A 14,980-nucleotide genomic window follows, 5' to 3' on the forward strand; every position below is an offset into this window, starting at 1 on the left:
AAGACAATGAAATAATGGAACAGAAGGTAAAAAATGTCCAGAACTGTCGATAATAGTTTTAGTACATCGTTTACGTAGAAATGTTATAGTACAGTTTAACTAAATAAATTATTATTATATAAATATATAATTTGATGAAAGAATGTATCTATACAGATGTATCGACTGGTTTAAAATATACGATTTAAAAATTGTTTATATTTATTATCGTATATTAGTAAAGATTACTCACTCCTAACAAGAAAATGTACCCAGTTTTGAGAATTGAAATAGTTGCGTAAAAAAGTTTTGCCACGTCTCCGTGCTAAAATGTCCCTAAAATATTTGAAATAATTATTTATCTATTATGTAAATTACGCAGTATTAGTTATTTATTTGTAAATTTTCTCTAAAAATGTTTTTATTTGTCAAGAATTCAAAAAAAACTTACTAATAAGCCGTTTGTGGCTTCATTCAATTTCAAGGCGGCGAAGTATCTTTACTAATTTATGTTTATTATTTTCAGTTTTATTTTACACACGACCATTAATTGCAAAGTTGTGTACATTTTATAAATGTACTAGCTGACCCAGCAAACATTGTGTTGCCATATAAATAAAAAAAATGTTAAGGGTGAACAACCCTTATCACTTAAGAGATATGAAAAATAGATAGATAGTAGCCAATTCTCAGACTTACTGAATATGCATATAAATTTTGATGAAAATCAGTAAGAGCGTTTCGCAGGAGTACAGTAACTAACATCGTGACATGCGAATTTTATATAATCTTACCGTGGTCTTTTTGAGGATTAATTTCTGGCTATACAAAGATTGTTTATTAAATTATGTTTAGGTTAATTTATTCAATTAAAGAAATTTTAAAATACCGTATACTATCCTATATAAATTTTATGGTAATATTTTTTATTATTTACCACAGATATCGAAGAAAATTTAGAGATTAGGATACAGAATTTCCCATATATCGATTTTATTTTATTAAAATAAACTATAAAAAGTTATATTTTGACTAAAACACACTAATATAAAAATTAAGCAGTGGGATCTTAAACTATAACATACACGTATGAACATCGTGAGCTTCAATAAAATGTCACTTCTGTTCTGTTGATCTATGGTCATAGATCAATGAAAATTTTTTCATTGATCTATGACAGTTCAATTCAATCAATGAAAGTTTTTGTCAATGAAAGTGATAAAGACGCAAAATGCATGACCATGCATTTTGCGTCTTTATCACTTTCATTGACAAAAACATACTTTGTCTCTTTCTGGTTACTCATGTAATCATGGCGGATCGAACACGAAAAATAAACAAAATTTAATAATTTCTCTTCATTTACGTGTGATAGGTGATTCCATGAATCTTGTTTCTTTTTCGAGCATAATTTTTGTATTTATGCATTGCACAAGAAGGCATTTTGAGGCTTAAAATTCAAAATAATGACGTTTAACGTGTTCAGTGACATTCGTGTGTATTACTACGCCGCGCGAGAGCGACTGGAGTCGTTTTAACTCGTTTTACACCACTTGACGTATTTTGTATGTTTTAAGTATTGCCCGCTTATTTTTCTGATAATAAAATGTCTGACCGTGATAATTTAGAGAGTGAAAGTGATCAGCCTTCTGCAAAGAAAGCAAAATCACACTATGACACACCATCAAGTCATCAGTAAGTTAATTATTTTTTTATAATTAAAGTATGCATTTATCTGTGCATTAAGCACGCGTATATTTGGTGTGTTTTGAGCGCCAGCAAATGTAAAATCTACTATCTTGGTAGATTAAAATTCACATAAAAATCATTGCATACAATGTTTTTAAATTATTAATTAATTTTAATGTCATTCTTCTCAGAGAATAAATTTATTAAGACTGACAGAATTGTATTTCAAAATCAGCTGATGGCGTGCAGCGCACGAAAGTTTTTTCTTATTTGTTATAAATATGAACATTAAACAAAAATTAATTAATTTTTCTAATCATAGTGGCATTTATTGTGAAACATTCATTATTTATTGATACTTATAATTTACGATTTTAGTAATATATTGAAATAACTAGCTAAGATTCTTGAGTTTACTAATATATTGGAGCCAATTTATTTTTTTCTGTATATTTTAATAACATATTTTTTATAAATAATTCAGAACCCAACAATCATCACAGGGGTCACAAAATATTATTATTGAAACTGGACGTCACCAAGATCAGTTAAACACAAGACATACTATTAATGTTATGTAAGATTTTGTAAATCTAATAGTACCAGAATATACTAATTTTGATGTGAAACATCTATAGCCGCACGTAAAACTGATTTCTGGCGTGGCGACGCATGCCACGCACATCGCACGCATACGATGGTATATATATACAGTCTATATACAGTAGTGTGTACGGTGTGGCGACGCGTCGCCATGCGCACTGTGCGATTCACTGTGCGATTCTCTCCATTAAGTAGTCACGCTTTGAAATAAATTCGTAAATTTTTGTATTTAATGAAAATAAATGTTTATTCAATAAATAGTCATCGTTATCTGGATAAAATCGTAATATTTTATTTTATCATTATGACATATTTAGTTCCTATCACAATATGTTCTTTTCTGCATATTACTTTTACAAAATAATGTCGATGTTTCACATCTGCCAGGCGTCCCGTGACGGCTCACATTTTTTTTTTTAGATTTATCATTTGAAAAATTCACAAAAAATAAAGATATACCTAACTGTGTGCAGCAAGTTTAGACTAATATAATAATACGCAAATCATTTGGTTATATCCAATAAAGCAAATGCTTTGCTGCTACTTGATTTATCTCCTTTTTTAAATATTTTCAAAGATAATCAATTTTATTATAACACAAAATTCTTAGGCGTTAGAAAGTTCGCCGTGTCACATAGAAATTATAAGTAAACAAGATAAAAAAAATACTCATGACAACTTAGAAATAATTCGACAAGTACGAGTCGAACACGCACATGGAGGCTTCCGTGCTACCGTACTATTATTATTTTTATTTATTTTATGATTTTCAACAATACTTAGTCATATGAAACAACAATAGATGGCGTTGGGGTGATGATGAATGATACGTAAATTTTCAACAATACTTAGTTATATAACACACAAATAGATGGCGTTGGGGTGACGATGGGACGACGATTATACGTAATCAACGTATAATAAAATTAAAATAAGTATATTAAAATATGTTTTATGGTTCTTATTTGTATTTATTATAATACCAGTTATAGTAGTAAACGTATTGTAAAAATTTCAACCGTCTTCCTAGTACAGTTTAACAGTTAGATCGAAAAATGCCGAAAAAATCCGGTTTGTTGTATGGAGACCCTCTTTAATATTCAACTTTATTTTATTTTTAGTATTTGTTGTTATAGCTGCCACCGTTATGCCTCCTCTGTCAAAATTTCATGTGTCTATCTATTACGGTTTAAGCGGTAGAGCCCTGTGACAGACGGACAGACGGACAGACGGACAGACAGCGAAGTCTTAGTAATAGGGTTCCGTTTTTACCCTTTGGGTACGGAACCCTAAAAAGCGCGATAAAAATAAATATGCACGCATTTAATTGTGGATGTTCTTGTTGAAGTTGCATTATAATAAGTATCAATGACCGAGAGTCAGACACTCATTTGTAATATTATCTAGCGCGCTCGCAACGAGATCAGTTGTGTCAAACATGTTTTTTATTTTAATTACAATTCTTATTATATTGTGTGTATTAGAATATTTTTTAAATTATAATGGAACTGCGACCATATTTAAACGAATTCCTGGTAACCAGGTTCGCTTTATAATTGGGAATACGTTAGATTTTATTTACTCTCCAGGTATTTTAGTCTCTAGCAATTCTGCTGTATAATCTTACAACATAATTTTCAATCTGTTTATATACTTTTACAGTTGAATTATTTTCATTACTTCGGTATTGGGCTCAGAAATACAACGGTATTTACAGATTTTATATGTTTTCATTTGGAGTAATTAATATTTACACGCCAGATGATATCGAGGTGAGTTTTGTTTTATTTCATGTATTAATTTTAACCAGGTTACATTTTAATTTTTAATTTCCGAAATATAATCTTTAATTTGCATGCTACCGTATTGATAGCAGAATAAGAGGACCTACATTTTGTAACACCTGATTATGTACCTATTCTATGGAAATAAATTATTTTATTCTATTCTATAAAAGGCTTCTGTTTTAACGGCGTTATAATTCTTATTAGTTGTATTTTTGCGAGAACCCACCTACATCGGCTTCATTAGTTTCAAACAGACTTTTTCTGACTACACGTATCTGATGAGACTTACTAATATTCCAAAACGGTCTTCAAAGGAGGGAAACATGCGTCCTAATAGGCTGGCAAGTAAGGTTTTGCCATGATTATAAGTTTTTAAAGTTTATTTTCAAAAAGAAATAACAAGCCATTAATTTTACTAACATTACAAAGGCGAAAGTTTGTGAGGATGGATGTGTTTGTCTTAAATTGTTCTAATAAAAGTGCGCGACAGCATATCTATCTTTAACGAGGTAGCCATTGAAGTTAAAATAGTCAGTCACAAATTACCAATTATTTTGATACTTTTTTGATAATTATTTTGATAGTATTTATTAATTAACACTTATCAAAATAAATACCTTTATAACCTTTGACATATTATGTAAATAAACTTTGTCTCTCAGATATAAAATACCTTAACTATCTATCTATAATTAGCTCAAAATTTAGAACATCTTAATTGGTAAAACAAAACATATTATTTTTAATGTTTTAAACGGAATGTAGGCTTAAAAAATCAGTGGGAACTTTGTTACCAACCTAATAATAGATCTAGAAAGTGCGAACGTGTGTTTAAAGTTTAATATACCAACAAGGATTCAAACATCAATTAAAATGTAGAAAATGTCTGGTACTCGTATATTTGCTTATTTTTAATTTTAATACAAACATTTCCAGATAGTGACTTCAAGTATGAAGCATAATGAAAAAAGCATTGTTTACACATTATTGCGTCCATGGCTGCGAGATGGGCTACTTCTTAGCAAAGGTAAATTTTGTATTAAGTGGTGCATAAAATGATTTACTCGTACAAACATTACATTTACACACTTTAGGGCATCCGGTTCTCGGAGTCGGAACCGTTTGCGCTGTATTGTGTTTGTGTTCGATCATTTTTATCGATGATTTTCTTTCCACACTCACAGCCCCACACTAGGATTCCCTGTGTCGTGGGTGCCATGGACACATACATAGACAAATACACAAACACCCAGACCCAGAAAAATAAATCTAAATTCATTAGTTAGATTGTCTGGCCGGGGATCGAACCCGGAACCCTTTGCGCGTCAGACCGGTATGATGACCTCTCCGCCACGCGGGTCGTCACAGAATAAGACTTACAGAAGGGTCGTAATTACAGAATTTATCATTAAATGTTTATTGTTTCGTAAAATTAAATAAGTGCCACCAATACATACTGCCCGTTGCAAGCTATAGATGCCCGGGGCGAATACCAGGCCGTTTTTTTATAACATAGTGGTAAGTGTATACTGCTACCCATGAACATCCGTAATCAATCCCAGATAAGATTAGATACCCGATTAGATACCTGAGGTTGGCCACAGATGCGCATGTACCCCTGTGGACCAAGTTGAAATTCCTCGGAAAAGTATGTCTCCCTTACCACGCCTTGCACTTCAAAAAAGAACACAGCAGCACTGAACACTGCTGTTCTACCAATTTTAAAACTGTCTGTAAGGAGTAGGGAGGAGTTTCCCGGCACCGAAAATACCGAAAATCCCGGTGAAAATCCCGGTGTTTATTAAAATAAAATAAAATAGAGTTACACGCCATTTAAGTCAAAATACGCGCGCACGAGTGCGTGTATTTTAAGTACTGTTGTATAAATGAAGTACTGACAAGTACTCTCTGGACATTATTTGCAATGCCAGTTTCATTCCAAGATTTATGCCAAGATCATCAATTATCGGTATTCCCAAACCGAGCAATATTCCCTCCAACCATCGTCGTTGTCGCAGCCTGTGCGTGCTTGAGCATTCACCCGCCTCCCTCCGCAAAGGGTTGCCCTACTCCATATTCGTCTGGGCGCAAAAAAAAACACTCTCTGGAAAGTGTGAGTTATGATTTGACTATATTAAATGGTATAAAATATAAATCGCGTTATTCTCCACCAGTTTTAACGTTTTTCTCTCTAAATACCTTACCTATATTAATTACAAACTTTGTATTGTATGTCCTTTGAAATCACATTCGCTACAGATTTTTTCTTTAAGTGAACATTGTGATTTTAAATGTCCATTCCTTCCTCAGCAAAAATATGATATATTCTGTTGGTTTATTGATTTATTGAATTGAAATCCACCGATTTTATTCTAATTACATTTTTTCTCTGTAACTGAAACATCTGTTTGTTCCTGTTGTTTTCATGGTGGAATGCTAACTGCTAGGCTAGCTTTTCCAATGGTATTTAACATCTCCAATTATTGATCTTTTTCTCTTCATTTAAGTTTTTAAATTCCACATCTTCTGACATTTTTTTAAGCTCAACAACGTATTCTTCTATGGATGCACTTGATTTTTGGCATTTGCGGAGTTCTGCTTGATGTAAAACATGATTTTTTATAGGATGTTAAATTTTTCCAGTTATCCACATATATTTTTATATGTTTCATTTATAGATGAATTCGGAACACAAACCGTCGTTAATAAATCATAAACTTCTGTACCTAACTTAACATATGTAGCAAAGTACTTAATAAAAACTACTTACTTAATCTTAATCTCGGAAATATCGAAAAAACCGGAATACCGGGATTAGTCTGGGGTCAGTACCGAAAATACCGGTTTTGATTAAATGATGTAATGGGGTTAGTACCGACAATACCGGTTTTGATTAATTGATGATGGTATTGTGACCCCTAGTAGTGAGCGGACGCCCTTTGCGTGTCCGTTGCTCAGAATAGAATTAAATGCAGTTTTTCTTCATTATCGCAATATGTTTTTGCTTACAAAATTTTGCGATAAAAATTACGATATTTGTTTATATACATTTATGTATTAATTATTCTGTACTAATGTGTATATGTGGACAATGGTTATGCATAATTTATAAATGAAAATCAATATTACTGTACTCTTTAGACAGTATAATATAATAAGTATTTATTATTTATTATTTAATTTTACTTACTTTTAGTTTAACTTTAATTAGCATTATATTTTAATTATTATTATGTTAGAAAAGGAATAATAGAAGACATTACTCAGTAATAAGTACCAGAGTATTACTTATAAATTATTTGCTTAAAGATATCTACCATGTTTACGATGGATTAAATAAGAATTTATTTTTAACTTGGAATATATCATATGAATTATTTCAGTTTTATATTTATTTTTATCTTATGTAGGTACAAAATGGCAGAATCGCAGAAAGGTCCTTACATCAGCGTTCCACTTCAACGTATTACGCCAATACTTCATAAATCTCGAAGAAAACAACCAACGCTTCGTGCAAACATTAGAAAAAACAAATGAAGAAATCCATGACATTGTACCGCTTATATCTGAGTTCACTCTTAACTCGTTATGCGGTATGTAAATCTGTAATTAAAGCATCGCAATTACATTAAAAGAGACTGAAACGCTTCCATACATTTCTGGGTCCGAATGTAACAAGATAAAAATGTAACAACTCATCGATTATGTCATGAAAAACATTGTTTTCATATTTGTCCACTTCCAGAGAAATAAGCTGAGTTTTGATAATTTTATATAAACATTTTCATTTTCCCTTACATATATTTTTCCTTATGTTCCTTTCTATAAACGATTGCACTCGGAAAATTACATTGATGCGCACCTATCAGTGAAATTATCATTTTCCCAGAGCGGTAGCAAGCCCCTTTTTCTTAGAAAGGTCCGTGCCCCGCAGTCACACATCAGTCCTATTACATAAAGTAATATATTATTTTAGCAAGCAGTCACATGTGAATGCCTTTTTGTTGTCTTAAAATTCCCAAATTAATGTTACACCTTTTCAGAATCTGCAATGGGTACGAAACTAAATAAAGAAGGTACAAATACAGGGATGACTTATAAAGAAGCCATATACGCTATTGGGAAAATATTAGTACATAGGCTTGTACGGTTGTATCTCTACCCAAACTTCATATTTAACTTAACTCCTTCGGGGAAACAACACTCAAAAAGTTTGTCAACAATACACAGTTTTACTGCAAAAGTTATAAAAGACAGAAAAGAAGCTGTTAAAAATAATGAAGTACAATGTGATGAATTAGAAGATGATCCCCAACATATTAATTTTAATATTAATAAGAAAAAAATCGCAATGTTAGATTTACTGATCGCTGCTGAAAAGGAAGGGTCTATTGACAAAATGGGAATACAGGAGGAAGTCGATACTTTCATGTTTGAGGTTAGTTGATATGCTTTAGTAAAACGATACTCATGTATGCACGTAATACTTTTTTGTCGTATTTAATAATAAAAATAAATAAAATGGTCATGTAGTAAGTGGTACAATTACAAAATAAGACATTACTACAATTAGTAGTGATTGGTGTATATTGAACGTTACGACACGTAATTTGTAATATTTGCTACCCAACAACATTTATCATTATTCCGAAGGAAGAGAAGTTATCTATTCAATACGTACCTATAATTTTTTTTTCCCAAACGCCACCAAAAGTAGTATAACCTCAAAAATACTTGCACCGCCAATTTTGATTATTTATAAACTTCACGCAAGATCTATATACGAGTAGATATAGTTTTAGTCTCTGGACTCAGTGTGTGTTAATTGATTTCCTATATGCAGGGGTGTTGTTGGTGATAGGTATGTATCGTTGTAAATATTTTTACAAATAGCATTACTTTCCCGGATTTGATCTTTTTAAGCGATACTACCCGATGGTAGAATATGGGTTATATTGATTTTTTTTCAAAGTGAATCCGTTCGATTCCGGTTAGAGAATATATTAAATTAAAGATGCAGTTTTTTTATTAACACCGGCCACGTAATTCCTTTCAACATTTTTCACTATTTCTCATAATTTCGGTTTTGGCGATGAAAGTCGAATCAACCAACTTACAAAATTAGTCAACTAAAATCACGCTATACGTCAGTTTATTATTTCTACTTTTTAGTAACATCATAATGATACATATGTTTTGGTTATATTTAATTACTTGTATGCGCATATATTATATCTTGTGAGGGCAAGAGGACGATACAGATATTGCTCGGTTATAAAATAATGGGTGGATCAGGATTGTTATAAAAGATGTAAAGAAGTTATTCCTATAAAGCTAACGTTATTGCATGGAATGTAACGCTTATATTAGTAACTAGTTATAGTCCCCGCTAAACTGCTGGTCCGCTCTGAAGTTGTTGCGAGCAGGTGCTACAATTTGCAATGTAATTCATTTCTATATTCAGAGCGGACACACATATATTAATATCAAAATATGCTTCGGCACCACATGAGGAACTCCAAACCTTTTTTTTTCTTCCATTTTCTGGTTTGAAAGTTGAGTTATACTCATATATGTATATATGAAGCCAATTTCAAGGACATTTGTATACGCACCAGTGTTTTATCTCAGCTAGGAGAGTTCTATTCTAAGACCTTAACCTTTATATCTGACAGAGGCTGATTTGCTGCTTCTTTATTATAAAAGGACTTAATAATATATAATATTATATATTTTTGTTATAATAGACATTGTGCAAATAAGATTCGCAGAAACTCGATTATTTTTTACATTTTATTCCTTTTCAGGGTCATGACACTACATCTTCAAGTCTTACGTATTGTTTATTATCAATAGCAAACAATCCTCATGTTCAGGTAAGTTTTAAGGTTTTTGTTAATTATGCTAACCTTGGTAAGTTTAAAAGAAGGTACGAAAATTAACATTTAGCTCCGAACACAAGTATAGGTACAAGATTATGTGTCCAACACAGAATCTTCAGTCTTTATTATTCTCTAGTAACTATGTTCATCTACCACGCTTTAACACATATTTAACCTTCACTACATAACTAAGTAATAGTAGTTTTTTTTCTTATGCAAATAATATTATATTTAAAGATTATATTTCAACGATATTTCTTCAACATTTCAACCATTAGGTACTTGGGCTTGAAAGGTGGTGCGATGGTTTGACCGGGGAGGTACTGTCGTCACATCTGTTTGCACAATGAAGCAGTTTTTGTATTGACTTAAGTATGAGTCTGACATTTTTCTTTGTCGTTTAACTGAGCTATGTAAGCTAAAATTATATTCTTAGGAAAAAATAGCAATAGACTTACGAGAGATATTCGGCGAGACGAACCGTTCAACCACTATGGATGACCTGAACAAGATGCAGTACTTGGAGCGATGCATCAAGGAGTCTATGCGTCTCTACCCTCCTGTGCCCTTCATTAGCCGCGTCATCAGCGAAACTGTTCAATTAAGTAAGTCTGTCTGATGTCTAAACGATGATGTATTAAACAATATATAACAAAGTTTGTAGAACACACTTAACTAGTGTGTAAATAAACCAAATCAATTTGGTCAAATTGAAAAATAACACCGAATCAATCACATTAACCAGCCATTATATATAATATTTTCAAAGACTTGGATAAAGTAATAAAACAAGTATAGATAAAGATTAGAAGTTTCTATTTGCACTTTCCTTAAGCATAATTCTATTTTTTGGTAATTTTATAATGATCTACATGTCGAATAATAGACATGTTGAGATTTTTGTGCCCAGTGTCTGTACATGATATACGTAAATCAGTTATGGGGTGGAGTAATAAAATACATGCCTTACTATTATCTCTCATCGCTTATTTATATTTTAAGTACATACTAACTTTACATGTCTTGGATCCACCAATACCAAGCCTGCGTGAAATTGTTTAGGATTGGTTAGTTTAGGTTGGAACACAAAAAAAAACTGAGCTCGCAGCACACAATGAATTTTGTGTAATCGGGTAAGTCCGATTCACGATAATTCGGACCTAAACTTTATGATTCGTAGTTACATACATACATTATATTTGTTATACAACATGATTCATCATTAATAATAATTCCAGTTAATCTTAAGATTTACTGTACTTCGGGCTTATTTATTACGTCCACCTTAACGTCGCACTCTTGAAACATGACAATGTTCTATTAATATTGGTTTTTTAAATAATTTCGATGTTTCAGGCAATTACACAGTACCTGCGGGAACTGTTTGTCATATTCATATTTACGATCTTCATCGACGCGCAGATCTGTATGAAAATCCGTTACTCTTCGATCCGGATCGCTTCTTGCCAGAAAACTGCAAGGATCGGCATAATTTCGCCTATATACCCTTTAGTGCGGGACCCAGGAACTGTATAGGTCGGTAAAGAAAATATTTTCGAATTCTTCTTGTTTTAAAAGGACTATAAAATAATAAATGATAAATGCCACTAAGTACATTTATTATTTATTAAATATAAGATTTTGAGCAATTAAGCTTACATTTAAGTTCCAGTATCATTACCATGAGTTTTTACGTTTTGACAAATATAATGGATCTTAAGTTCTGCGTCCGCGAAGCTTTACTCGTAGCAGCCGTAACTGCGATTAATTCCTGACTATGATACTGATTCTACTTATTGCCTTGAAAATATATAAGGAGTTTGCGTAATAATTATTATCATAACGTAGGTAATATTCTGAACTATTTTCAATATATTCATTGGTACCAATGTTTTTCAGGTCAAAGATTCGCCATGTTGGAGATGAAGTCAGCACTTTGCGCAATATTGAGGAATTTCGAATTACATCCTGTTACAAAGATTTCTGATTTAAAGTTTACAGCTGATTTGGTTTTAAGAAACTCAGGACCTGTTTATATAAAGTTCGTTCAAAGGAAAGATAGAATATGAAACGAAAATCATTATGTATCTACTTAAGAACTTTAGCTATAATTAAATACTTAATTGAAATACGAACTGAAATTTTCTTATTCCTTAAATTAGCAATTATTATGGAGCTAAAAACCCGACTACAACTACGTACGTAGTCGAATTTTTAAACATTTTTTTAGTATTTTGAAGTAACAAATGAAAATATATTTTTGAAATAAGCGTATTACGTCCGTTCATTTGATTTAACAGTAGGACTACCATGAGTTTACAAAAGTATTACTCGCTAGCGACTGCGTAAAATAAATGTATGAAAAATTGTACAGCGCCTCTGGTGGTTACTCGTAGAACTAAAATCCGTAGTGGCGTAACTCGATACGTAAAAAACCTATCGAAATCAAATCGCTAGCGAATGTCATTATGATCTATTGCCATACAAATTCGGTCCCATGAGTCATTAATTTGACAGACGTTGTCAAGAAATACCGTAACGATAGTAGTTATGTTATTCACTAGCAAAATGACAATAGTTTCCTATTTACCATTTCTATAGTGGCGTTTCTATGCCAACTCATGGTAATGCTACAGGTCGTTATTGAATATAGCACCCCTAGAGCCCATTTGAGGTTGCTATATTCAATAAATTATAATTTTACTCAACCTTTAACCAGCAAACGATTAAGTAAATTTCAATGATACCTCATGTGCCAAATTATGATAATAAGTTTAGAAGTTATAAGGGTACACCTGATCATAGATAGTAGCGGTCAAAATCATAATCCTCCTCTTTGCTTCGCCGTAGACGGATAATAATGATAAAAATCTTATTTAAGATTATAAAAACAGGTCAAAAGTGTTTTCCCTTTATATTAGCTTCTCTTGTAACAATACATTGTATTAAACACGTGTAAAACACTAACTAACAATGTAATATCTTGAAAGGTATAATTTAACCTTTAATTGTCGAATCAAAATGAAACCTTGTACCTATAATAATTATATGTGTAATTGTGTAGGATAACAATAAAGTAAGGCGATATCTTTAATCTTATGTATTGTTCAGTGGTTATTAATAACTTCTCGAATATAGGTTTGTGTGATTCGTTTTGAGCTCTTCAATAGGTTGAACTTGGTAATGAGGGTCTGATGATGAAGCCCGGATAGATAGCGGAACTCTTCAATAGCTAATGGTACACCCATCGAGTTTAGACTCGTGTGTTTAGTTTTGAAGAGTCTAATAGAATGGGATTGCTTTAGAGATATAGTAAAGTAAATTTAAAACTAAAACCCCATTAGTGCACAATCGAATTAATAAGTTAAAAAAAATTACTAAAGATTTTTTGTGTTGTTGTTTTCTATTTGGACATACAGGTGGGATTATCGTTAATACACTAAATTATTTAAAGCACAAATTGCTTATATAATTTACCTGACACACATATATTACGACGAACTATATTACTGACGAACTCACAATCTCTTATATTTGGTAAACCGTTTATGAATTAGTTCCATATAAAAGATCTATTTTTAACTACTTATAACTTTGTACTAGTTTCACGGAACTTGATATAAAGAGCGGCAAATATGAGCACGCCAATTAATGTACTGAATGTTTATAAATACTAGTTTTAGGTACTTCCTTCTCATGGTATCCATTGCTGGTCCTTTAGGGGACCAAACCATGGCATAAAAATAAAATATTATTGAACGTATAAGGACATTAACATACTTACTTATTATAAAAGAAAACGACTTCTTTAATAAAGAGTTTATGTCACTCCCACAATTTAGACGAATTTAACGAAACTTCTTGTGTTAAAATCCGTCAAGCCATCTGGGCTGTAGGACCATGTCAAACAATGAGACATACATACAAACAAAACCTTTCTCTGCGCAGTCTTGTAAAATGTGAAATTTCCATTCAAACTATGATGACGATGAACTATGATCCCTATTATATTATTATCCGCTACTTGTCGGTCATTTACATTGCAATAAAAAGCCCTTGTAAATGCAAACAATTAAGCATGCAATCATATTTTTTTTAATTCGTGTAATACTGCAGAGAAACATATGAGTCTTATCTTTTAGTCACAAGATTATTCATACGCTAATGCCCGAACTGACATAACGTGTGTTTCGTCATCATAATGTTGCTGTATATTATACTCGGTATTTTCATACTATACACGTATTTTGTTTAGAAGACGAATATAATAAAACCGCAGCTGCAGCTGTAGTAAGACTTTAGCTTCATTATTTTTCGTATAACTGTTTTTTTTTGTTCAGGTCAAAGATTCGCCATGTTGGAGATGAAATCAGCACTTTGCGCAATATTGAGGAATTTCGAATTACATCCTGTAACAAAGATTTCTGATTTAAATTTTGTAGTTGATTTAGTTTTAAGAAACTCAGGACCTGTTTATGTAAAGTTCGTCCAAAAGAAAGATAAAATATGAATTGAAAAACAGTAGGTAATTACTTAGGACCTTGTCTATAATTAAATACTTAATTGAAATACAAATTGATGTTTTCTTATTCCTTAAATTAGCAATTAAGTATGATGAAGCTATTATCAAACAGTTTCATGTAGGTACTCTATCGCCCACTAGTGGTAACCATTTTTTGTGTTTATAACTTAAAAACAGCTATACCGATATTCATTCTCGTACTTTTTTTAGATTTATCATTTGAAAAATTCAGAAAAAATAAAGATGTACCTAACTGTGTGCAGCAAGTTTAGACTAATAAAAATACGCAAATCATTTGGTTATATCCAATAAAGCAAATGCTTTGCTGCTACTTGATTTATTTCCTTTTTTAAATATTTTCAAAGATAATCAATTTTATTATAACACTAAATTCTTAGGCGTTAGAAAGTTCGCCGTGTCACGTAGAAATTATAAGTAAACAAGATAAAAAAATACTCATGACAACTTAGAAATAATTCGACAAGTACGAGTCGAACTCGCACATGGAGGCTTCCGTA

General features: G+C 31.7%; 1 protein-coding gene across 1 annotated transcript; it reads left to right on the forward strand.

Moving 5' to 3' along the window:
• Positions 1–3,668: 3,668 nt before the first annotated feature.
• Positions 3,669–12,164, forward strand: LOC140752121 (cytochrome P450 4C1-like). Its single transcript, XM_073086303.1, has 9 exons — positions 3,669–3,860; positions 3,934–4,043; positions 4,995–5,085; positions 7,469–7,651; positions 8,102–8,496; positions 9,866–9,934; positions 10,377–10,545; positions 11,297–11,476; positions 11,840–12,164. The coding sequence occupies exons 1-9, from the start codon at positions 3,710–3,712 to the stop codon at positions 12,007–12,009; spliced, it is 1,518 nt and encodes a 505-aa protein (XP_072942404.1). The 5' UTR covers positions 3,669–3,709; the 3' UTR covers positions 12,010–12,164.
• The last annotated feature ends 2,816 nt before the right edge of the window (positions 12,165–14,980 follow it).

This window comes from Epargyreus clarus, unplaced genomic scaffold (assembly GCF_041222505.1).
Source record: "Epargyreus clarus isolate Ecla_fem2 unplaced genomic scaffold, WU_Ecla_fem_2.2 ptg000003l, whole genome shotgun sequence".
NCBI classification, from domain to species: domain Eukaryota; kingdom Metazoa; phylum Arthropoda; class Insecta; order Lepidoptera; family Hesperiidae; genus Epargyreus; species Epargyreus clarus.